At 33.7% G+C, this 23,454-nt stretch overlaps 2 protein-coding genes across 3 annotated transcripts; one reads left to right on the plus strand and one right to left on the minus strand.

The window, feature by feature from the left end:
• ULP1D (UB-like protease 1D) lies at positions 1-16,780 on the plus strand. Of its 2 annotated transcripts, none has more exons than XM_086448214.1 (14): positions 1-415; positions 1,859-1,910; positions 2,884-2,978; positions 3,062-3,342; positions 6,114-6,162; positions 7,841-7,932; positions 8,037-8,069; positions 8,184-8,279; positions 9,403-9,505; positions 10,073-10,170; positions 10,414-10,536; positions 13,935-14,049; positions 15,894-16,001; positions 16,076-16,780. In XM_086448214.1, the coding sequence occupies exons 1-14, from the start codon at positions 110-112 to the stop codon at positions 16,250-16,252; spliced, it is 1,728 nt and encodes a 575-aa protein (XP_086304340.1). In that variant the 5' UTR covers positions 1-109; the 3' UTR covers positions 16,253-16,780. The 2 variants fall into 2 exon arrangements, with proteins under 2 accessions (XP_086304340.1, XP_086304341.1); XM_086448215.1 differs by having other exon boundaries at positions 7,853-7,932.
• A 1,490-nt stretch (positions 16,781-18,270) lies between these two features.
• On the minus strand, positions 18,271-21,984 carry LOC147398880 (serine/threonine-protein kinase 54-like). Its single transcript, XM_086449010.1, has 6 exons — positions 21,714-21,984; positions 20,579-20,700; positions 19,586-19,782; positions 19,311-19,485; positions 18,689-18,817; positions 18,271-18,599 (listed from the first exon to the last, which is right to left on the minus strand). The coding sequence occupies exons 1-6, from the start codon at positions 21,982-21,984 to the stop codon at positions 18,390-18,392; spliced, it is 1,104 nt and encodes a 367-aa protein (XP_086305136.1). The 3' UTR covers positions 18,271-18,389.
• Between the last annotated feature and the right edge of the window lie 1,470 nt (positions 21,985-23,454).

Here is a 23,454-nt window from a genome sequence, read left to right on the forward strand (position 1 = left end):
CTATTTCCCCCCTCTGTTTGTGTGTGTGTGAGAGAGAGAGAGAGAGAGAGAGAGAGAAATTCGTTTTGTGGAGAAGAAGATCGGTCTATGCTTTAGGGTTTCTCTGGTTATGGAGAAGAAGAAACCAATAAATATAGTCTGGAATGAGCTCTTATCACCCAAAGATGAAGGTCCTCCACCCGAACTTGTGGTGGTGGGGCGAAGAGAACAAGAACAATCACCCTCTCAATCTCAGAAAGATAACCTCGAATGCATGTCAGATCATGAGCTTAATGAATCGATTCGAAGAATTAGAGGTGAAATCGATAAACTTGCCCCCAAATTGCCTGACAAAGGCGCTAAGTTACGCGCTAGTCTCCAGCGTTTTGAGGAAGAACTAGAGAACAGAAACCTCATTAAGCTTAAGCTTCGAAAGGTCTTTTTATTATTTTATTTTAATTTTTAATTGAATTTCAAGCTATAAAAAGAAATACTTGTTTGGTATTTTTTCTTTTGTTTTTGTTTTAGCGATTTCTCAAGGTTTATACTTCTGCATGTAGAATCACATCAACTGATCGTCTCAATGATAGCTTATTTGTTCTCAAAAAATACCTAATCAAGGGTTGTTTACTACTCATTGTCACCCCCCCCCCCCCCCCCCTTCTTTAAGTACACCCAATAAGAAACCTAATTGCATGTTATAATGATGTGGTCGTAGTGACCCAAACAGATTTTCTCTTGCCCAAGGTTCAATCAAAGTTGTTTAGAATTGAAACCAAATCAGTTTTATAATTTTGTTAGCGTGTTCTGTAAAGATAACAGGCTTTGTTTTCCCTCCAGGATTAAGATCTGGTATGCATTAAATAGTCAAAAGATGTTTTTCATTTCAAGATTTTCCCAAGTAATTCCCACTAGACAGAATTTGAGATTTTATTTTAATTGCATGGGTTGGCCTAGAAATATTTATGGGGCGCTTTTTATTAATTACACATTGTTTTGTTTAAAATACAATTTGTACAGTTATGTACATGTTGGATATATTGTTGATCAAAGGAAATTTTGGTGCTTACTCCTTGTGACCATTACCACCGAGTCGAAGTTTTGGAGTAAGTCGGCAAGAGGAAAAAATAGAAAAATTCAGTAATATAGGAAAAAAATCGGGAAAAAGTCAAGCTAGGGTTAAGACCGTGTAATTATTCCAACTAGGTGTTCTCATATTATATCATTAAATCTCATATTCAAATCTAATAATCAATCGCCAAATCCCATATTGATTTCACCCATGCATAAAAAAGGATAACAATCATAAGTTCGAGTAAGGATTCATCGACTAGTCAAAGACATCAAAATCAATACCATTTTCGTTTTACCAAGTTCAACGTTAGCCAGACTAGTCAACATTTGTATGTTCCGATGCAACTACAAGATGTTATTTGTAACAAGTAGTTTTGTTGGTTGGTTAATTGGTCACATTCTATTGCTAGTGCATTAGTGTGGTATTTTGTTTTTCCTGACTGAGTCACAAAGTTCGTGATTTAATCATGAAATTTGTGATTTAATTGCGGAATTCGTAAAAGTCATGTCTTACTGAAAAGTCACAATTAAATCGGTGAAGAAAGAAGTCATGATTTAATCGCGTCATTTCCAATAAGTCGGAGACTTTGGTGGCTATGCATGTGATGAAAAAAATATAATTTCGAATGTTCGTGGACCAGTATAAAGAAAATCTGATCTGGTTGTGACTTCAAATCATAAATATGTATTTATGTATATTTAAGCATGTATGTCGTTCTGCACTTCACATCATGTCCATGTTAGATCCTTATCATGTGTAATTTGGGCCACCAAAATATTCATGAATTTCACTGGTTCTTCTCAGGATGCCGATGAATGTGAGAAGCCTATGCATTCCCAGAGCTCATCTTTCTCTGGTGAGACAATTTATTGCTTGGCCTGGAATGCCAATGTTTCATTTATATATTTTGGGACTTTTGGTCATTGTACGGTTTTAAATTTAAACTATTAGACGTCCTTAGCCCCTTTGAGCATGAAAGATACAACTGCCAGCACATATTGAGACAAGCTATCAAATGAGCACATTCATTCTCACTTGGTTATATGATGTATGCTGATGAGATAAAGGACTTTAGAGTTAGAATTATGAGTCACTTGTATCCTAGTCGTCTTTTCTATGGTACAGAATTTATTTTTCACCTCTAAAAATTTATCATTGCAAATTAGAAAGTATTTTACTTTTGCTGCTATAGTGCTTGATCACTCTTTGTAGTCTACTAAAAACAAATTCCAATGTTCCTTTCTTGACCCTACATTACTCATTTCTAATGTTTCTTGACTGAACTTCCGGCTTTTCTTGTGAATGGATGCTTACAAAGAATTGATGTCTTGATACATTTGGTAATTGCCATGGTCAGATTTCAACTATTGAAAAATGGAGATGGAAGCTATGAGTGCATGTTTGATTATGCCATTTCTTATAATACCAGTACTCCTTCACTCGATATTACTGGACAATCACTTCGCTGACACATTCTACCCAAGAAATCTTAAATATAATTTTTTTTGTTTTGTTTTACAGCTATTTTTTATAAAAGGTTTATACCACAGGCCTGGGATCAAAACCTGCTTACACTCACTTACCTAACAATTTTCCTATATCATATACTTAAAAGGAGCTAAAGTTTCTAAAAATTACCTCTTTCATCAAATGGAATAAACTGTAGACATATTGGTTTTGTGGTGGTCAGTGTGTTTGACACCTCGTATGTATGTCAGACGCTGTCGCACATGTCCATGTCTTGTTACATAGTCTTTTAGAATTTATGTGATCTTAATTGTATTTGGTTGTATCGATCTGCGAACTTCTGATATCTTCTAGTTTTTCAGGTTCATGTAATGGTTGTAGCTCAGAGGCTCCATCATCTCAAGCACACTCACAGTCCTCATTTGCCGCACTTTTCTCTGAAAAGCTAGAAGAGAAGGTATGAAGATGTTGACTGTTTGGCACTTCTTTTTTTATGTTCACTGTAACTGAGTGACAAATGCTTCAATGTCTTATCATCAGCCAGACTGTAGTACTCGTAATACAGTCAATGGATTTGATAAGGAAATTTCATATTTGGGCCACAGTAGCTGCCAAAATAAAAAACCAAATGGGTTTCCGTTAGACCAGGACAAACAGAAAAGGAAAGTTTCTTCAAGGCAATCAACTTTTCAATGCCCTAAAAGTAACCATCTCGATGGCAATAAACGTAAACCCCCCAGTGGTGTTCAAAAGGTTGTTACTTCGCCTAGTTCCTCTATTTCCCTTCCAGACAGAAACTTGTCCAGCTGTTTGTCTAAGAGGTATTTGTTCTTTTACTTTGGCTTGATTTTTCACTTGCATGATTTTGCAGACATTATAGTAGATAGTAGCTATGTATGCTACTCATTATTTCACTGCCGTTGTGAATATGCACGCAAAGTACCATATTAATCATTTTAATTTTATCTCATGTATCTATCTGTATTATGCTTGTCGTGTTACTTTGATTGTATGGTTGCTCGTATTTGTTTTGTTGGTTGTGATACCCTGCTGATACACTCTATGCACATGATCTATCCCTAGAATGAAAATCATTCAACAAAGGGGCAGGCATACAAATAATAAATGAAAGTCTGAAAAATAAAGATTTTGATCAGAATAATGGTGAAAAGTGAAAACAACAAGTTTCTGATTACCTGCTTTTTTCCCAAAGTTCATTCTTAAGAAGCTTAGTTGTTACCGTACATGGATAGGAGGTGTTTGGTACATTGACCTTGAGGAACCTTATATTTTGACACATCTATAGAGTTAGATATATTGGTAGATTTTTATTATTATAAAATTTTATCAAAATAAGCATAGAACATGGAAAAGGGTAAGTAGATATGCATGTTTTCTGTTATTGCAAGTGTGTTCATATCTGCTTTTAATACCCCAATCCACGTTCTTTTGGATCTTCCCGCTCACTCTTTTAGAATCTTCAATTTTCACATTCAACTCTATATCTTGTTGACTACTTAAAGTAGAAACCTTGGCTCACAAGATCTAAATTGACCAACTATGGGATCCACCTCTTCAGAAAATCCAAGTAGATATTCCAAAATTTACTAAATATAGTAAAATGAGAATCAACTATTAATAGTAGGCAAAAACTTATTATAAATATCTCAAAATGAGTAAATTGTAATTTATTAAAATATTAAATTACATAATCCTAGTTTGACCATCCTAAAATTCCTCTTATTGGGCTGGACTTTGTGTCTTTTTGCTAGACTGCTGTAACTGGTATTTATAAAGAAAAAAGACTGCTGTAACTGGCTCTATAATGGGCCGAGATTGAGCTGGACCATCAGCCTCTATATTTTTCATACAGCTCCCACTTCATATTCTTATTCTTTAACACCTTTTCGCACTCGCATGGTCATTTGAAAAAGGAACACGCAATTGGTTAAATGGAATATCAATTCTGGGTCTTGTGAAGTGAGTTATTGATGGATAGTCGAAAATGTCCAATTGTACTTGCTCACGGTCACTGCCTATTTGTGAAGTCCATCATTATTGCAATTCACTCTTTTTTTCCCCAATCGAAACCTAGTGACCCATTAGACCAGGTCTTCTAGTATCTCTCCCAAAAGCATATGTCATAGGATCGTGCGACTTGAATAAAAAACTCTAAAAACTCTAATTGGAGAAATTTTATATAGAAATAACACAAAGAGTGTGAGCCATAGTACGCAAATTAGGGGGTTTTCCAAAGTTATAAAGAAAGGATGGTAAAGCAATAAAATAAAATAAAGTAGGTTTGGTGCTGACAGTGGTGCTGTCTCCAGAAAGTTGCCTGCCAAGATTGTTCTCTCAATAGAGCTTAGATTTTGATACCTTATTGAAGAAAGAGATTTATTGATAGCTTGAATGATCATTCCACGAACCTTAACAATGCTTTTCTTTTAATAGAAATTACAACAAGCAAGATATAAAAAGTAACCCTAATATAAATATCATAATTGACCTAAATTACTCTTACCTTTTAAAGTTATATATCCTAATCATAAATACTTCCTAATGTAGAAGATACTAATTGAGATATACTAAATATATAATTCTCCATCACAACCTACCATTTGTGATGAGATACATTGACAATAATACAATGTGCCATACCCATCTTATTCTCTAACAATTATTATTATGTTAGTCAGCATATTGTTCAAGTTGGTTTTGAAATATAGTTGCAATGATGGCACTAGTATTGCATTTAAAAAGGGAAAATGTATTTTGAAGGAGTGTGAATTTTAGTGGGGTTTAGTTGTTGGTAAAAATGTCAAAAAATGAAGCAAGTGGAGATATAGATTACAACAATCCCTGATATATTGGATGAAAAAGCTAGCCTTGACCCAAGAAAAATGTATCCCTTGGAAAAAGTGTGGTAACCCCTAGAAGTTAGGGACCAATCTCTAGGAAATCTGCATTTTTCCTCGAATCCTAAGATCATGTTAATGGAGAGCCTCAACCCACGGTTGAGGCTAGAAAAGTCCATATTGGATATAGTTCAGTGAGGGCATATGTTATTTTGCCTTTTGTGGGCCTTTTAAGTTATTCACCCTCCCGTGGGTTTTTTGATTCATATTGTAAATCATTCTTGGTATTTTTGCATAGACACTGATCCTGTTCCAGATTTTTTGGGTCATGGGAGATCCTTTGGAGATTTTAAGAGTTAATACTTTGTTTTTCTTGCATATGGTAAGATCTCGAAAGAAAGTGGAGTTAAACAAATCCATGTAAACTTATTAAGAAGAGATTTTTCTAAACTGCTACGCTTAAATTTTTATTGTTGTTATTCTTTCCGAAAAATTAAGATACATTTGTCTCCCCATATATAAAAAATATCATGAGAAATATACGTTTTTTTTTAACATCATGTGAATTTCTTGCAAAAATGCCATGAGACGTTGGAAACAAAAATGCTGATATTATTTCTACCCTTTCTCATGATTCATGTAGTATTAATTGCTTTAATCCAATGGGGTATATATGTTTACACTTGAACTGATTAGATGGTTTTTTTCAAATGTAATACATTAATCTGGGCTAGGAGGAAGGCTTCTCAAGTTCCGAATTCTCTTGATTCAAGGACCAGGAAGGTATGTATTTTACCTCTTTTTCTGTTTTAATTCTGAAAATGTATCATTGTAATTCTTCGTTTTGTATGGCTAGGAATGTATGTTCTCTCTCTCAAAATAAATTCTGAAAATACCTTTTTCATAATTCTTCTTTGCATTTCTTGAGATTCTCTATATCCCCCATTTTTTTTAAATCTCATTAATGTTTTCTATTGAGCCTCACCAATGTGTTGTGGTTTTTTCCTTCTGTCTATTGCCTATTATCTCTTTATGTCAAGGCTCGAGAGTAGATTGCAATATAGCTTTCACTTGTATATGTATGCATTATTATGCAAATGATCTGGCATTCTGGCTGGTTTTATGTCTTGAAGTGGTGTAAAGAGGAAGTTTTGATTTAGGAAATTCTCTTTTGTGATACCGTGTTCTTTTTCTTTCTTCACAATAAAACTGTTGTTTTATTGCAAAAAAAGCAATTATTTTAGAGGCATTTCGATCCTACCAAGTGATGCAGCAATGTGTAGATCATGTACCTTCAGTTTCTCGGGTTTGAGTTCCTTGATAGTAAATTATTCTGATCTCTACAATCCATGGTCATTTGAAACCATGATCACCAGTTACCTAGTTTTAATACCTTGTTTCACAGGTGGCCTGGACTGCTTTAGGCTTCTATTCCTCTCATGTCTCATGGCTGAATATTTCAGTACTCTTGTTAGTGGCAGTTGAATTTCCGATATATATCACTCAGTATAGTATCTCCAACCATGACATTGAGATAATTGCGCTTATGAAAGTTGCAATTCTATTGCATGTCTATAATGTGCTGAAACACTGTTTCTGTTATTTTTTGTTAAACAATATCTATCTGTCACCTTTTACACCTGGACTTCTACCATCATCATGAAAGCTTTATCTCAAAGATTTGTGTAACTGGGACTGTTCTCAACTTTGTTGCATAGGACCAAATCATTTGTCGATTTTCCCTAATTTATTGCTTATTGGGATTTGGGGCTATTCCTACATTTTTACACATTTATTCTTTTCAAATGTTATCTTAGTTTTTTCCATTCATCTTTCTCAACATCTTTTTCTCTACTATGCACCATTTATGCACATGTTGTTTCTTGATTGCCCAACATTCAGCTCCATAAAAGCATAGCCATTTATACTGCCTTACTATAAAATTTTCCTTTTAGTTTTGATTAGGAATTTAGGATGCATCAGTCCTGTAACATCCTTTAAATTTTCCTCCTGAAGCATAATTACACTTTAACTATATAGCTCTAATTCTATGCATGAGATCCTCTTCTTCTGTCAACCATTCTTGAGACTGCTGTTTTAATGTTTTACTGTGCAACTAGATCTACTACGGCCCTGTACGTTGGCTTTCAATATGTGCAACCAGATCTTCTATGGCTATGTCTGTTGGCTTCCAGAGAAAGAACGGTCCCGTAGAATTATCAATTTTCATGATATGTTTAGTGAATGCTGACCCCCAAATCTTTAGGATAAGCTATGAAGATGATGATGTATATTTAGTGAATCATGAGCCTTTAATTTGTTTTATTTAGTTGACTGGTTAGTTCACTGTGACGCTTGATTGCACATAAATTGAGGTGTCTTTTTTTCTTTTCAATATATATTTTTTAAATGATTTCCTGAAAATGTACTTCTTTCATTAGTGCTTCAAATTAAAATTTAGGTCTTGAAACAGAGTCAGACACTGGTTCTTGTGGATGAAGAAGATTGCCAGCCCATAAAGACGACACAGCAAGACTACGAACAAGTTGGATGGTGAATTAAATCTCTGTTATGCCTTTTTCTTGTTTGAGCATCCAGAATGCCTGGATGTGGGTTGATTTTTATTCATCTTATACTAATATGCTGTCCTTTTTCAGGGTGAAGGAGGCTAAAATCTACTATCCATCAAGGTACCTATACTCTTTATTCTTGGGAGGATGCAAGATATGACTAAACTCACGTACAATTTGTTCTTTTTTTTTTAACATGCTTGTTTTTATATTTATATACTTATTTATGCACAGGGATGATCCAGAGTGTGTTGAGCTTTGTCACTCGGATATTGAATGCCTAGGTCCTGAAGCCTTTTTGTCATCAACTATTATGAATTTTTACATACGGTACGTCTCTTTTTTATATTCTTTTGGTTCTTATTTAAGTAAGCTGGTAAAGTAATATTGTGAAAACCTGTGAAAGCAAAAGTTATAATGTAATTCTTGTCCTTGTAAAGTTGTAGTTACTCTCAAGGATAAGTTGCAACTTGCGATACGAAGCACAGCAAGTACACTAGAAACATAGTTAGTCTTATCAGGGAAAAAGAAAAACAGAAAAGAAGTGGAAAAAAAAGACTAACTGGATAGTTCTCACGTATAAATAACTGAGGCAATGATTAACGTGTTGTATAGATTATAAATGTATTTGGATTAAACAGGTGACATTGCATGGGTACTAGTTTTCATAATCTCTTAATTTATAAAGGAGATGTGGCTGAAATTTTTATTTGTGTTTGAATATAATGCGTGTGTTAATAAACTAAACTTTTAATATTCAGATAATTTTTTAATATTTTACATATTTAATTATATTTGCTTGATCTTAGAAAAAAACATCAATTGATTCATTAGTTACATGTAATGGTATTCTGGTCAATTTATCAGTGCCCAGTAGCTTCAACTGATTTTAACAAACACCACTCAGCAATTCTGTAAACAACACTGTAGTTTTCCACCACAATTTATTAAACACAATTTTGACCAAAGGGATTTTTCACAACAATTTATAAAGCTGACATCATTACCAAATATGGTCTAAGTACATAAATTTGCGTAATTTAGTTCGGCTAGCACCCCAAAGAGTTCAAAGGAAGCTGCCATTTTTTTTTAATTGGTCTGCCATAACTTTTAAGTGGATGACCATTTATGTAGGTTGTGCTAATCGGGCTTCTTACCTATTCAACTGTTTTTACATTTTCCGTTATTTCTTTATCTCAACCTTATGCTCAAAATAATAGGACGAGAAAAAAGATTGCTCTGATGCAATATTTTAATTTAGTTCATCTCTGAAATTCTTAATTTTGCCAAAGTGGCATTTATGCTCTATTTATTGTTACATGCCATTGTTGTAGGACATGTGCTAACTGCACTGCTCAGTAAGTTTTTGATGTGGATCTCCCTTTGTAGTTTTTAGGAATGAAATTATCGCCAAAAATTCTATCCTGATCAGTTGCTGCTGCCCATTTGTTAGATATCTGCAGCGACCAATTTCAGCAACTGGTAGGTCAAGAGGTGATTATCATTTCTTCAACACATACTTCTATGAAAAGCTAAAGGAAGCTGTATCATACAAGGTAATCCTTGGGGTCTTTTGATGTTAATGCTTTATTCTTCCATGGAATTAAGTCCTGGTTTCTGGGCTGCAATTCAGTTCACACAACTTAGAATTTAGTGCATGAGTTGGTTAGACTTGTACTCACCAATAAAAAAGTTGGTTAGACTTGTTGGATATGTTAAATTCATATTAAGTCTGTACCAATTCGGTTGAGTCTCTTATATAGCTACTTACTGTACTCTATTGAAAATGAGACAATCCCACTGATAGTTGTGATTTTATATCTTTTTTGTTTCCTTTCTTAGAAAAGACAAGAGTATGATCATAGTGTCTCCTTGAACAGGTTTGCTAAATATTTTTTTTTGATAGATAGGTTTGTTAAATATTCTCAATCACTGGTGATCTTAAATAAGTTCATTTTGTCGTTAGAGCAAGTGTTCCAATTACCTATAAAAAAAAAATCCTATGATGTATGATGCTAGTATTTTCCAAATGTATCTCAATGTCATACATACTATTGTTTCTCCAGGCCTTTTGTTGCCCAAGTTATGTTTATATATAACTTATTCTTTGTTGTAATTTTCAGGGGAGTGGCAAGGAAACATTTTTCAGCAAGTTCAGGAGGTGGTGGAAAGGTGTCAATATTTTTCAGAAGGCATACATATTATTGCCTATACATGACAAGTAAGTGTATTTCTTTCCCAAGCTTTAGGATTGAGATTTTTTTTTTTTTTTTTTGAGGTGTTATTTTATCAACGGAAATGCTTACTTACCAAAAGTGAACCAAAAATAATAGCACTGATTATAGGAGTATTGGCTTCAGGGTTGTGAGAATGTTTGAAATAAGTTACCTGTCTTTATTTCCTTCTCTTTTTCTCATTTTACTTGTATAAATGCGAACCAACTTTGGGTGTTTGATGGAATCAGTCTTCATTGGAGCTTGGTGATTATTTGTATCCCAGACAAGGAAGATGAATCAGGGCCAATTATACTCCATTTGGATTCATTGGGATATCACTTTAGTAAGCAAATTTTTCAGAATATTAAAAGGTGAGACAACCAAAGCCCTTGTTGACTAAAACTTGTACGGTAATTTGATCTTAGGTTCTTTCTTATGAAATCTGATGCTGTTGTAGAGTGGGAGCTAACAAAGTATTTCTGCATTTAGTTTCATCATTCATGTTTATTGTTTGATTGATTTATTTTTTCGATTACTAATACGTAAGGATGAAGGATAACTGTATAAAGATTATTAAAAAGGAGAAAACCCTAATATATGAAGTTCTAAACCACTACTCGTGAGAAAAACCTTGCTAGCAGCACCAAAAAATCTGCTAATAGTGAAATCAGCCAAATCTTCCATGGTTTTTTCAAATACTGAGGCATCACCCATGTTTAAGTTACTTCATTTTTCATCTGTACGTACTTAATCCTATCAGTGAGATATGATCACTTTTTTTCCTAGATTCTTTACATTCAAAGGTGAAGAGGGGGTGAAAATAAAAGATGTCAAAGAATAAGGCTGTGGAATCGAAAAGGAAAAAAATTTTGATTTTTGCAAAGGGAAGAAATTTGGACCTTAGAGGCAGGGATTGCTGTGATGTGAGTTGATGTAGTGAAACAGTTCAGTGGGTAGCCTATGGGAAAAAATTGCACACATGAGGAAAATTGCTAGAAAAAGAACAAAAGGAGTGGTAAGTGAAGCTAAGCATAAAGGCATATGTTAATCTTTATAACTTATTGGGTACTGGAGAAGGTGAGAGGTTTTTGTAATTTGGCGTGAATTAGATGAAGGAAAAGTAAAGAATGTGATAATGTGCATTAAAAGTAAATATGATATAATCTTGGTAAGAAATGAAGAAATTAGGGAAGACAGAGTCACGTTTAGAAATTATTAAATGAGGACTGTACAAGAGTGTTGGGGCCAACAAAAGATGCATGGGAGATCCGAGAGCACATATACTTCCATTGAATTAGTGTTGTTGAATTAAAAAATCACATTAGAAAATTTGAAAATAGATAGGATTTATAACCAGATAATATTCCGATAGAAACATGAATTGGATTGTCTTGTCTAACTAAGTTCAATAATTTCCTAAAGACTAAACAGATACTAGATGAAATTTTGAATTGTACCAGCCATCCAGTTAAGTTTTCTACCAAGACAAACAATATGGAGGTTTAGAGAAAAGAGAATAATTTTTCTATGATTTTTATTGACTTAGAGAAAATGTAATGACAAAATACTTGAGGGTTAAATCAGCAAATATTGAGAATGAAAAGGATCCTTATTGGATATATTAATATAATTAAAAACATATATGGGAGGTTTGTGAATGTGAAAACACAATGGAGAAGAGACAAATGAGTTCCGAATAAATAAAAAAAGGTTGAAAAGGGTTGTAATGGTAAAATAGAAGAGTATTACAATTAACAAAGAAGTATGGTGGGAAAAAAAAATGTTAAATGGTCCATAATTACCTGATCCAACCCGAATCAAGCAGATTCGGGTCAGATTAGGTTTAAGTGAAAACTAAATAGTTCAAATATAGTTTTATCTAGTCGGATTTGGATCCAACTAAAAATATCGGATCTAAATATGGATATATTCAGAACCGACCTGAGTTCGACTGATTTTATGCCTTGTACATAAGGATGGAGAGTTTGAGGAAAAGATGTCGCACATAGAGTTAGAGATGGGTGGTTAAGGTGGAGGTATGCTTTTAGAGTGCTTTGTGACTGACACATACCAATCACACTAAAAGAAAATTTTTATTTGACGATAGTAAGTTATGATTTATGAAGTTGAATGTTGGGTACTTAAGAAGCATCATGTTAATAGATTGGGTTACTTAAGAAGCATCATGTTAATAGATTGGGTTAGTTAAGAAGCATCATGGGTACTTAAGGCATGTGGATTCTAAGATGGATGAGTGAAAAGACTAGAAAAAATAAAATTAGAAATGAATGCATTCGAGGTAATAATGGAGTAGCTCCAGTAGACGATAAACTTAGAGAAAGTCGATTTTGATTGTTTGGGGCACATTCAACGAAGGCAAATTATGGTCCTAGCTGGAAGGGATATGCAAGTTGAAGATTATAAAAAGTGGGAAAGAACTATAAGAACGTAGATTGAGGTGGTGAAGTGGATATGAATGCACTTTCAATAGTTGAAGACATGGCTTTGAACAAATTAAATGGAGGACAGGATTCATTCAGCTGACTCCAAATCACTTGGGATAAGGCTTTTATGATGATTGGTCCACGTCGGGAATGGTGGGCCAGTCATTACACCAATTGCAGATTTGGTCCATGGCTCTCGACATTAGATAATCCAAAATTGGTATTGTGGTTTAATTTCAAAATATCCTCGTCTCTGTCTGTTATAAACACAGGAAAATTGCTACTAAATTGATCTTGTCCGTCCTTCATATTTTAAATTTGTCTTTTTATACTAATAATTGTTCGGTCTCTGCATGCAAATTTGAGTGGGGAGAAGCTTAGTTTAGATGGTCAGTGACTAAAATGTCATAAAGTCAATTTTTATCTGTTCTATCTTTCTGGCATTTATTGTTATCAATTTCCATCCCATTTAGAGCCTGTTTGGATAGAAAGTAGAAAGTAGCTAGGAAAAGAAGTAGCTTTAGGAGAAAGTAACTTACAGAAAGAAAGTAATTTCCTTTTTAAAAAGTTAAGATACTTTTTAAAAGTAGTTTTCTAAAATGAATCCAAACAAGCTTTTTAACTTTCAAAGGTAAAAAAAAAAAATTGCTTTTTTATGTGTATCCAAACGGGTTTAGCATACCCAAAACTTATGTTGCATTAACAATTTTGATTGGGAAATCTACTAAGCTATGGCGGAAACTATCATAATAGTAAGGCATCCTAGGCAATTCTATACATAGTCACAAAGTCGGAGAACGGGTTTAAAATGGCAGGGGAAAACTTCGGAAAAAGTGTTAAAAACGGGGAAAAAAACGATGAAAATAAAAGTTAAAAAATATATTAAAAGTTATGGCAAAATATTTATCTAATGAAAATTCATAAAATCAAGTTATTATCATCAAATCCCATATTTTTACATTTATGAATTACCAAATTATATTATGTATCAAATCCCACATTTAAAAAAAGAGAGAAAAAGTTCATGTTTTTGTGTTTGTGGAAAAACAAAAAAAAAGGGAAAAAGTTGGAAAAAACGACGACCTTTGTGACAATTGAAAAAGTAGTGTTTTTTATTTATGTTATTTTATTATTATTATTATTTTACCATTTTAATCATCAGGGATGCAAGTCACGTTTTTTTTTTTTCAAAAAAACACTGTTTTTTGTGACTCTGAATTCTATACACCTGAGCATGTTTAAATCAATCTCATATTTATTGGAATGCCTTCTTAATCTAATGCTTATTCTTAAACACTGGCAATGGTGCAATTTCTGTTTTGTAGTTATTTAGTTGAAGAATGGAACTACCTAAATCAAGGAGTTATTCCTCCAGATCTTCCTATTGCAGAGAGAATATGGAAGCACCTTGATCGTAGAATTGACGATAAAATAATCACGGTAAAACTCTTGGAAGAAATTTCTCAAATTTTATGACAATTTGTGCCATAAATGCTTTCTTAGTGGTTGAAGCTGTTTAATCTATGTTGTATAGCTATTAATATATATTCTATTGCACATCAATAAAAGAAAGGAAATGCATTCATCACACATCTTATACTTTCAGGATGTTGCATACAAGCTCAGTTATTTGGAGACTTGTTCATTAGTACTCCATAATTGAACTCTTTTTCACTTTTTTTTTGTCCTTCTATTTAAAGAAAAAGGTTGTGTACAACTACAAAGATGCTCTATAAGACAACTTGGGGTGGGGTGACACCAAATTATCTCAAAAGGAAAATACTATCCTCAATTTTACTTGATGCCTAAGTCCATATTTTCCAGAAAGAAATTGTTTACAAAATCCACCAAATATACTGATGTTGGACTACATAAGGTTTTGATGATGGTAAGCTAAAAAGTACAAGGCTTAATTGGATTCTATTTGAAAATCGTAAGTCTTCAGAAGGAAACCAAAGTTAAGGGTTGGAAATTTGAGGTTAGGGTTTCAGGTGAGATGAAGTATAACCTTCTGGGTGGGGTGGGTGGGGGGTTGTTGAAAAGAAGTTATGGGACCCTTTTTGTGGGACTAACTGTACGAATTTGAGTTTTTAGGGTTTTAATGGCTTGGTTTTGTAAACTCCTATGGTGTTTCGTTGCACAAACAATGAGAGTCAAATCTCTATGGGAAACTTGCAAGTGCAAAGTAGATTGGGGGGGGGGGGGGGGGTTTGATGTAGGACAGTGAGGGGAGAAAAGAAAATAAGGGGGTTTAGGGAAATCTGATTGAGGATGATTTTGGAATTGGGTTAAGAATTTGAGGGACAATAGGAAAAGGATTTCCCAATTGGCTATATGATGAAGTGTAAACACAGTTTTCCAATTACAACATTTTGAAATTATGATTAGGGAAATGTTTAGGGTATTTGGGTTAGATTTGGAAAAGAAATTGATGAAATAGGGATTAAAGAAAATGTGGAAAGGATTAAAGTTTAAGGTTTATAGGGAAATGATTAATGGTTAAGGTTTGTAGGTTTCAAAAATCAAGAAAATCGAGAACGAGGAACTAAAAGAAAATTAAGAAAAAAACAAAAGAATAAAAAAGAAAAATAAAGATTAAAAGAAAAGAATGTTATATTGGACTTACTTCAAAATGGCCTCACACCACACTCATTTTTGGGAAGATCAAGCTCAGGCTTTCTTTTTATTCATCATATTCTCCATTGTTCATTAATCTCTTTTCCAAATCTTTAACCCTTAATCATTTCCCTATTTTCTTTAATGTGAAACACAAATCAAGTCAACAATCAAGGGTTCCAACGAAAAATTTGTAATTATTTAGATTTTCACTTAATTAGGTCTAGATTTATCGTCAAGATTATTTTAGATTAGTTGTTTTTTTCAGTTTTGAGTAGATTACAAATTTTTCGTTGGAACCCTTGATTGTTGATTTGATTTGTGTTCCGCATTAGGATAGGATTGTTGAATAGAAGTTATGGGACTCTTTTGTGGGACTGACTGTTCGAATTCGAGTTTTTAGGATTTTAGTTGTGCTCGGTTTTGTAAACCCCTATGGTGCCTCGTCGCACAAACAAAAAGGAATCAAATCTCTATAGGAATCTTGCAAGTGCAAAGTAGATGCTTTGTTCAATTCAATTATTAAAGCAAAAAAACTCTTTTTCAAAGCTTTGGATATTGGTTGATTAATACCTTAAAACAGATGTTTTGGACTGCATCCTTGGAACATTAGATTGATTAATACCTCACTTTTGCTGGCTATGATCCCCTTCTTGACCCTCCACCAGGTTCCCCAACAGAAAAACGATTATGATTGTGGCATTTTCGTACTTTTCTTCATGGAGCGATTCATTGAAGATGCCCCTCAGAGGCTCAGAAAAAAAGATCTATCTATGGTATATGTTCTAAACTCCTATTAATTTCACTCTCTATGCTTTCTGCCCTTTGTTTACATCTTGTGGTTTTTCAGTTTGGCCGGCAGTGGTTCAAACCTGAAGAAGCCTCCGGGTTAAGAGAGAGAATCAGAAAATTACTTCTCGAAGAATTTCAAAATGCTAGAATAGAAAACGATATCATAGAATCATCTTCACCTACATCTTCAGGTGATGCTCCAGTAGGCTGCATTGAAGATACTCCCGATTCTTGAAAAACTTGGTGAGGGGCATGCAATTTTCCAAATCGCCTGTCTGGGAACGGTGGGTGTGTAGTCTAAATGTGCCTTGTGAATATCATGCTGCTCAACGTAATCTCTTCGTTGTAGCAATCAACGATCAAAGGAAGGACAGCTTCTACAAGAAAAACACTGCTGGATAATGCTAGATTCATCACCAAAAGGTGGGTTACAAGCTAGTCATTTACTGTCTTTTAGTTACTTTTGAGTGTTTAGATGGCCTTAAGCTACAAGCCTGTCTTTCCCACCTATAGACCTAAAAAATTGATAGATACAAATCGTCCATGAAGTTTTTTTCTGCCCATAGACTGCCCAAGTGTACAAAGTGTTGCACTTTTGTAGTTTAGGCACAGATTTAGAAGGAAGAAAGGATGACCCTTTATTTAAATCTGTTGTTTTTGTTGGAAGCACTGTTGTTGAAATGCAAATAACACCATGATCTCTCAATCTTTTGACATGTATGGATGTGCTTGACAATTTCATAGGCGAAAGGGGTATTGGATCCATATTGGTAATTTTATCGACACTTGAGGTGTTTTGGCAGTCAGATTCCTAATATTAAACATGAATCTGTGGCACATTCAATCACAGATGTTACCAACTTTAACAAATTGAAACCCACAAATATTTTTTTGTGGGTTAGGTCATGATATGGGCTCCATACATTATGTTTGGTGTGAGAGAAAGTACAAGAAGGGAGTGTTGAGAGTATTTGTAACCAACAAAATAAAACAGCATTCTATCTTCTTCAAGAATGGTTTGTGCATATAAATTTTGCATCTACTCCCTTCCAAGTCATTCTAATACGGGTTGGAATTGGGATAAGGGACAACCAAAATTTGGCAACCACGGACAACAAAGTTGGGAGGCATATTATTATCAAAACAGGAAGAGAAGGGTAAAGATAATAAAGTTGAAGGGATATTATTAAAAGAAATTAAAAGAAAAAAATAAAAAAGGGGGATAGTTGAAGGGATATTCTTGGAAAGGGAAGAGAAGGAAGGGTTATAAAGTTAAGGGCATTTTTAGAAAGGAGAACAAGAAAAAAAAAGGGGGGGGGGGGGGTTGTAAAAGAATCCTCAGATAGATATATATATTTTTTTGTGATATAAAGATTAAGACAAAGGATTGGGATCTATCCTTATGCTTTATTAAATAGATGTAAATGAGATGAGGGTTACATGGATCAAAGAACTATGTATTTATATGGGTCGCATGTTCCATGATACCTGATTGGGTGTCACATTTTTATAGAGTATATAATGCTGTTGTATTTCAATTTGAAGTTTGGGAGTGCAGCACCGTTCTTCAATAGTACTTTTATAATTTTATTTTCAAACTTAATCTAATGCCTTAATTGTAGAGGAGTGTCATTTAGATCTATATATGTGACAGTCCACAGGGCCGAAATAGGTATATAGTCAGAGATTTAAAAATCCTTTATAGGCATTGTTTGTAACTCATGAAAATCTATCCAATTGGCATGTAATATACACCATCCTTAAAAATATACTATTTGTTCAGAAGTTATTTGATGTTAGAAATGTTTAATTAAAAACAAAAGCGGATTGGCTGAACTATAATACTCAGAAAGAGAAATCCTACTAAAAGACCAGAATTCAAATGCTACTTACTTTTCCTATGAAAGACAAAATTCTTCAAACATGTAAAGTAAACCCATGTTAAGATCAATTCAAACAAACAACATAAAAGTTAATCTAGAACAATTATCGAACAAATGTTGTAGGTCTTTCATATAAAAATATGTTATTTGCATTTTGCCTTCAGAAATTGAACTGTGCTAGGTTTGTAATCAGATGGGTAAGGAAACATAAATAATAATAACTAGGATATAAAAGACTGGATCATCATTCAAATGCACATAATAACCAACAAAACGTGAACAAAAAAAACTTTAAATAATAATTATAAAAATATCCCTTTTCATCATCCAAAAAAAAAAAAAGATATTAGATGTTCCCAAGGTCCTCTAAATCTATATATACACCATCATATCTAATCTAGCTACTCTAAAATCCCCAATTCCCATAAATGCATATCCACTTTTCCCCTATCGGCATCGTCACTACTCTTATAAGAAGGAATGATCCTTTCAAGGTCCTCGGCACTTGCGGAAGCAAAAACAACCCCCCTGAGGCTGATCAAGAGGGATCATACCTCCACCCTTGGACGTGTTGATGACCTCCAACATACTCACCACCTCATACATCTCTGGCCGCTTGTCCGGGTTTCCATCCCAACATCGCTTCATTATATTTGCTAGAGAACTCGGGCAACATCGGGGTATATCCGGTCTTAGATTCTGTAATTTTCCCAAAGTTTAGCATTGACACACACTCTTGGTCTTGTAGTAAAGAAAAAAAAAAAGTACGAGACGATGAAAAACTGTACCTGTCGGACATCTGATGCCATATGTGTGACATTGAGACCATACGGCATGTCACAGCAATATATTTCCCACAAACAGATGCCAAAACTGTACACGTCACATTTCCTGTTATATGGGTTACCCTTGACGACCTGCATGTAATCGATTATCCAAGTAAGTAGAGTTTTAATTGAAAAAGAAGATGCATTAAGCCAAAAGCCTCAACCCATAAGAAAGAGAGCTGCCATTGGCACCTCACCTTTTACTTATTACATCCTGATTTTTTAAATTATTTATCACACCCCAATTAAAGAGTAAAACATACTCTCCAAACATTACAAAGGTTTGGTTTAAATTATTATCTCAAGTTTTATAAGGCTCATTCAAACAATTCTGTAGTTGTTCATGATTATGATTAGGCTCATATAAAATCCTAAACTAAAAAAAAAATAAAATAGAGAGCTTCTATTGGCACAACTTAGTTTTATTTTTATTTTTTATTTGGGGTGTAATAAAAGTTAGTGTGCCAATAGTAGCTCTCTTAAGAAATGGGCCAACTATAATACTTTTTAAGAGAAAATAAGACTAATGCTATTGGTTATGAAGCAAACTCAAGTGGAGGAAAACAGATTTGAATATATATACCTCAGGAGCCATGTAACCAAGAGTCCCGGTCTCGCCTGTCATCTCATTAGGGTTTTGAGCCTCAACACGAGCAACCCCAAAATCAGAAATTTTTACAGTGCGGTTTTTGTCGAGAAGCATGTTCTCGGTCTTGACATCTCTGTGGACAACCTTTTTGGAGTGAAGATAACTCAACCTACAAAAATAGAGAAGAATTGCATTTTTAAATTCCAAGTCTACACATTATAGAAGATAAATTACGATAAAAACAAATGAGGAATGTAGAGGAGTCTAACCCTCGTGCAAGATCTAGTGCCAGTTGGACTACTACTTTGAAAGCTAACTTCTTTCTCCGATTCTTTATGAGGTAGGATTTCAAGGTACCACCTATAAGATATTCAACGACAACACAACAAACATGACTTGGCATAGCGATGGGACCATTTTCGGTTTGGATGCTCAGCTCTGTATCGCCCATAGTAGCCCCTATAAACTGCAAAAAAGGTTAAGCATAAATGTTAAGAGTCAGTGTTCAAGCAACATTCGAAGAGGTTCTGGAGTGTATAAATTCACGAAGCAAAACAAATGGTGGCGGGAAGAGGTTCTGATGCTTGTTGATTAAGTGAAGGAAAATGTGGAAGTGACTTCCTTCAACACTGCGCTCAACTCAGCACACTGCCACAACAACGCAGTGTTGAAGGAAGTCAGTTTAGAATGATTCTTATGTATGTAAATTGTGTCAAGTGTAAAGAATCCGCTAAATATTATGCAATTAAGTCAAGATTAAGCAGTTTTCTTGTACAATTACATTACTGAAAAGGAATAAATGAAAAAAAAATCAAAGTGTATCATTAATAAATTATGACCAAGGAACATGTTTTCTCTCACGACTCAAGTGGCGAGGCTTTTTCCCTACTCGACGATTAAAGCTTCATGGAAACTTAGAAGCCTACATCAAACAAAGACCCTCCAAAATAATTATCAAATATAGAGTAGAGGAAACCACAACTTGTTCCTCCTCTTGATATTGGATTTGTTGTTGACTTGCCCTAATATTTGTTAAAATGGACAACTACGCCTTACATAACTTTAAACATAGCAAGAACCAATATTGTTCAAAGCTAGTCATTAAGCTCTACGCTTGATCTAATATGCCTCTTCAGGGGATAAAAACAAGTTATAATAAAATACATATATAAAAGTGCTACATCCAAAACTTATGCTCGTCAAATTCCTTTTGAATTTCATTCAAGGTGAAATAAAAATTCGAGAAAATATAAGATGGTTACCTTAGTTACATTAGGATGATCAAGTTTATGCCAAACAGAAACTTCTTGAGAAAAAGCTGTTCTAAGTGAAGCAATTTCTGCATTTGTCCTTTGGCCCTCTTCCCCCCAGTCAAGCATTTTAACTGAAAACCAAATAAAAAGGAAGGAGACTTGATGTTAGCAAACTCTAAAATGCGAATGTCGCTTTAAAATTGAAACAACAGATTTTTAGTTCTCTACATAATAATTGTTAGTTAGCCAAGTTCAAACCAAATACTAACATATATAATCTTTTCATCAAGGACACACCGATCTAATGCCATAAATCACGATTCCATAAGATTAAATTCATTAAGGACCAGATATATTAACCAATCCATGAAAATCAATAAAAACAGAAAAATAAAAGTTATTTGGAGAAAATATACAGAAAAGATAAGAATGCAAACAAAAAGTAAGAACATTGACCCATTTCATATAAACGGTACAAAGGCCTTAAAATAATGGTAGACATACTAAACAATAAGATCAAAGATGAATACCCATTTACAAACTCCTACCTGATCATCATCCACAAAAAAGACTAACCACCCATCTTGGAACCAAAACAATATTCACATATACAAATCAACTGGGTATCTAAAATAAAGTGCTGAATATGGAAAAAAAAAATCACAAGTGGGTATCCCAAATTTAATCATATATGTTGAGAAAATCCAAATGGGAACTAAAAAATGTAATCGGTAAACTAAGATATCCAATAATAATTAAAAAAAAAAAAATTAAGGAATAAAGATTGAAAAAAAAAAATCCGTAAAAATATGGGTAATCTTTAACCAAACCAAAATAGAAGAAAATATGGAAAAAAAAAAAAAAAAGTAGGTATCCAAAATAAAGTGCTAAATATGGGAAACAAACACAATTGGGTATCCTAAATTAAACCATACATGTTGAGAAAATCCAAATGGGTACTAAAAAATTTAATTGGTATACTAAGATATCAACAATAATTATAAGTAAACAGTAAGCAAAAAAGGTTGAAATAAAACCACCATAAAAATAGATAATCTCTTTAAACCACGCAAAAGTAAAAAGAAAATATAAAAAATAAAGAAAGTAGTCTGAAACAAGAGTTTTCTGTATCTAAGTCTTATACCTGCGACGTCTAAGCCATCATAAACGCCTCTACGAACAGTACCAAAGGTGCCTCGAGCAATAACACCCCTAATAATAAGCTTAGTGGAATCGATTTCCCATTCTTTCTTATCAACCCTCTCTCTCTCTTTCCTTCCTTCCCCACTCTTCTCCATTGTCCATGCTCGTATCAGATGTTTTCCAAGTTGATCATCCAACTTCTTTAGATCTATCTTATCTGCCCTAACAAACCCATTACTACCACCACCACTACCACTACTTTCCTTCGTCATCTCTCTCTCTCTCTCTAGCGATCACTCTTAACTTTGCAACAAAAAAAAAAAATTTGTTTTTGTGTTATAGATTCTCTGTTCTCTCTTACTTATACTCTCGATAATCTATGTGGACACGAGTGTTCCGTGAATGCGACGTGTGTATCTGATTAAAGTCTCGTAAGGATTCTGAACCTACATCAAGAAGGAAACCGTCACGGTCAAATGTTTCTATATTAAAACAGATCTGCCTTCCGTTTATATTGGAAACAAAAACGTGAGGAAGTTGGAAACTATCTAAATGTATCGCTCAGCTGGACCCAAATATCAATATGACAGTTTGAAAAACTGCCACGTGGATAAAATAAAAGCCTAAACGTGGTACCGGATCAGTACCAAACTGCAACCGATCCGAAACCTTGTCATAACATCCAGTTTGAACTTTAAACCGAACCTAAATCTATAAAAATCCTTTAAAATAAATCTTTCAGGATCTTTTGTTGAAAAATCTAAATCTACATCTATAGAAAAAAAAAAAAAAATTTTAATTTTGAGAAGATATAGATCAAGGGTTTTGAGATTGGAGTAGATATTTTAGGACCAAAAAAAATTTGCTTTCAATCGATAATGTCAAAAGGGTTTTATTTATTTATATTATATGCAAATATAATTTCGGTTGGGGCATCCACAATCGATCTGAAATTCTATTGGATCAATGTATTCCAATCCAAATCCGATGCAGAGAACCAAATTCTCAATCCAAATCCTATTTTTTTGAATTGGGTAGGATCAGACATCAGATGAAATTTAGTTCATTGCTAGTCCTATCCCTTATTAGCAATTTGGAATACGATAAAAATTCGAGTTCTATTTTAATTTTGGATTGCAAAAATCTAGTCTAAAATTTTAATAAATGAAAAATATGTGGCATATACATAATTCGTGTCATTTCAAAAATTTGAAGATAAAAAATTCAGACATATGATACTGAAAGTGATGGTAATAATAATGGTGGTGATAATGTGGACATTGAGGTTATTATTCCATTAATTTTTAAAAGAAAACTAAAGTCAAGGGATAAATCATCAATTTGAAAAATTAAGGTGTAATCTCAAATAAATGTGGATGATTATATTATTATTTTTTTAAAGATAAAAGGGATATTTGTCACGTAAAAATATGAATTGCTCAAAAAGCTTGAAGCATTGTTGCTTCAAAGTCGGTCTTGAATCTTTTAATAAGAATGGTGTTGAAGTGACCTAAAGTTAGAACCTCAAATCACATTTATTGACATGAAAATGTATGGGAATCATAAATGCTTTTCATTAAGATATAAGTGAAAAAGTATTTATAGTTCTTATCCACTTTCACGTCAAAAAGTACAATATGAGATTCTAGCTTGAGTAACATTGTGAGGGACATTTTTAACATGGATGTGTGTCATAAACATACATGTTTTTCATAAAAATACGAATAAGGTCTCCATAAAAA

The sequence above is a fragment of the Akebia trifoliata genome, chromosome 7 (genome assembly GCF_017979445.1).
Source record: "Akebia trifoliata isolate Shusen 1 chromosome 7, ASM1797944v1, whole genome shotgun sequence".
Classification (NCBI taxonomy): Eukaryota; Viridiplantae; Streptophyta; class Magnoliopsida; order Ranunculales; family Lardizabalaceae; genus Akebia; species Akebia trifoliata.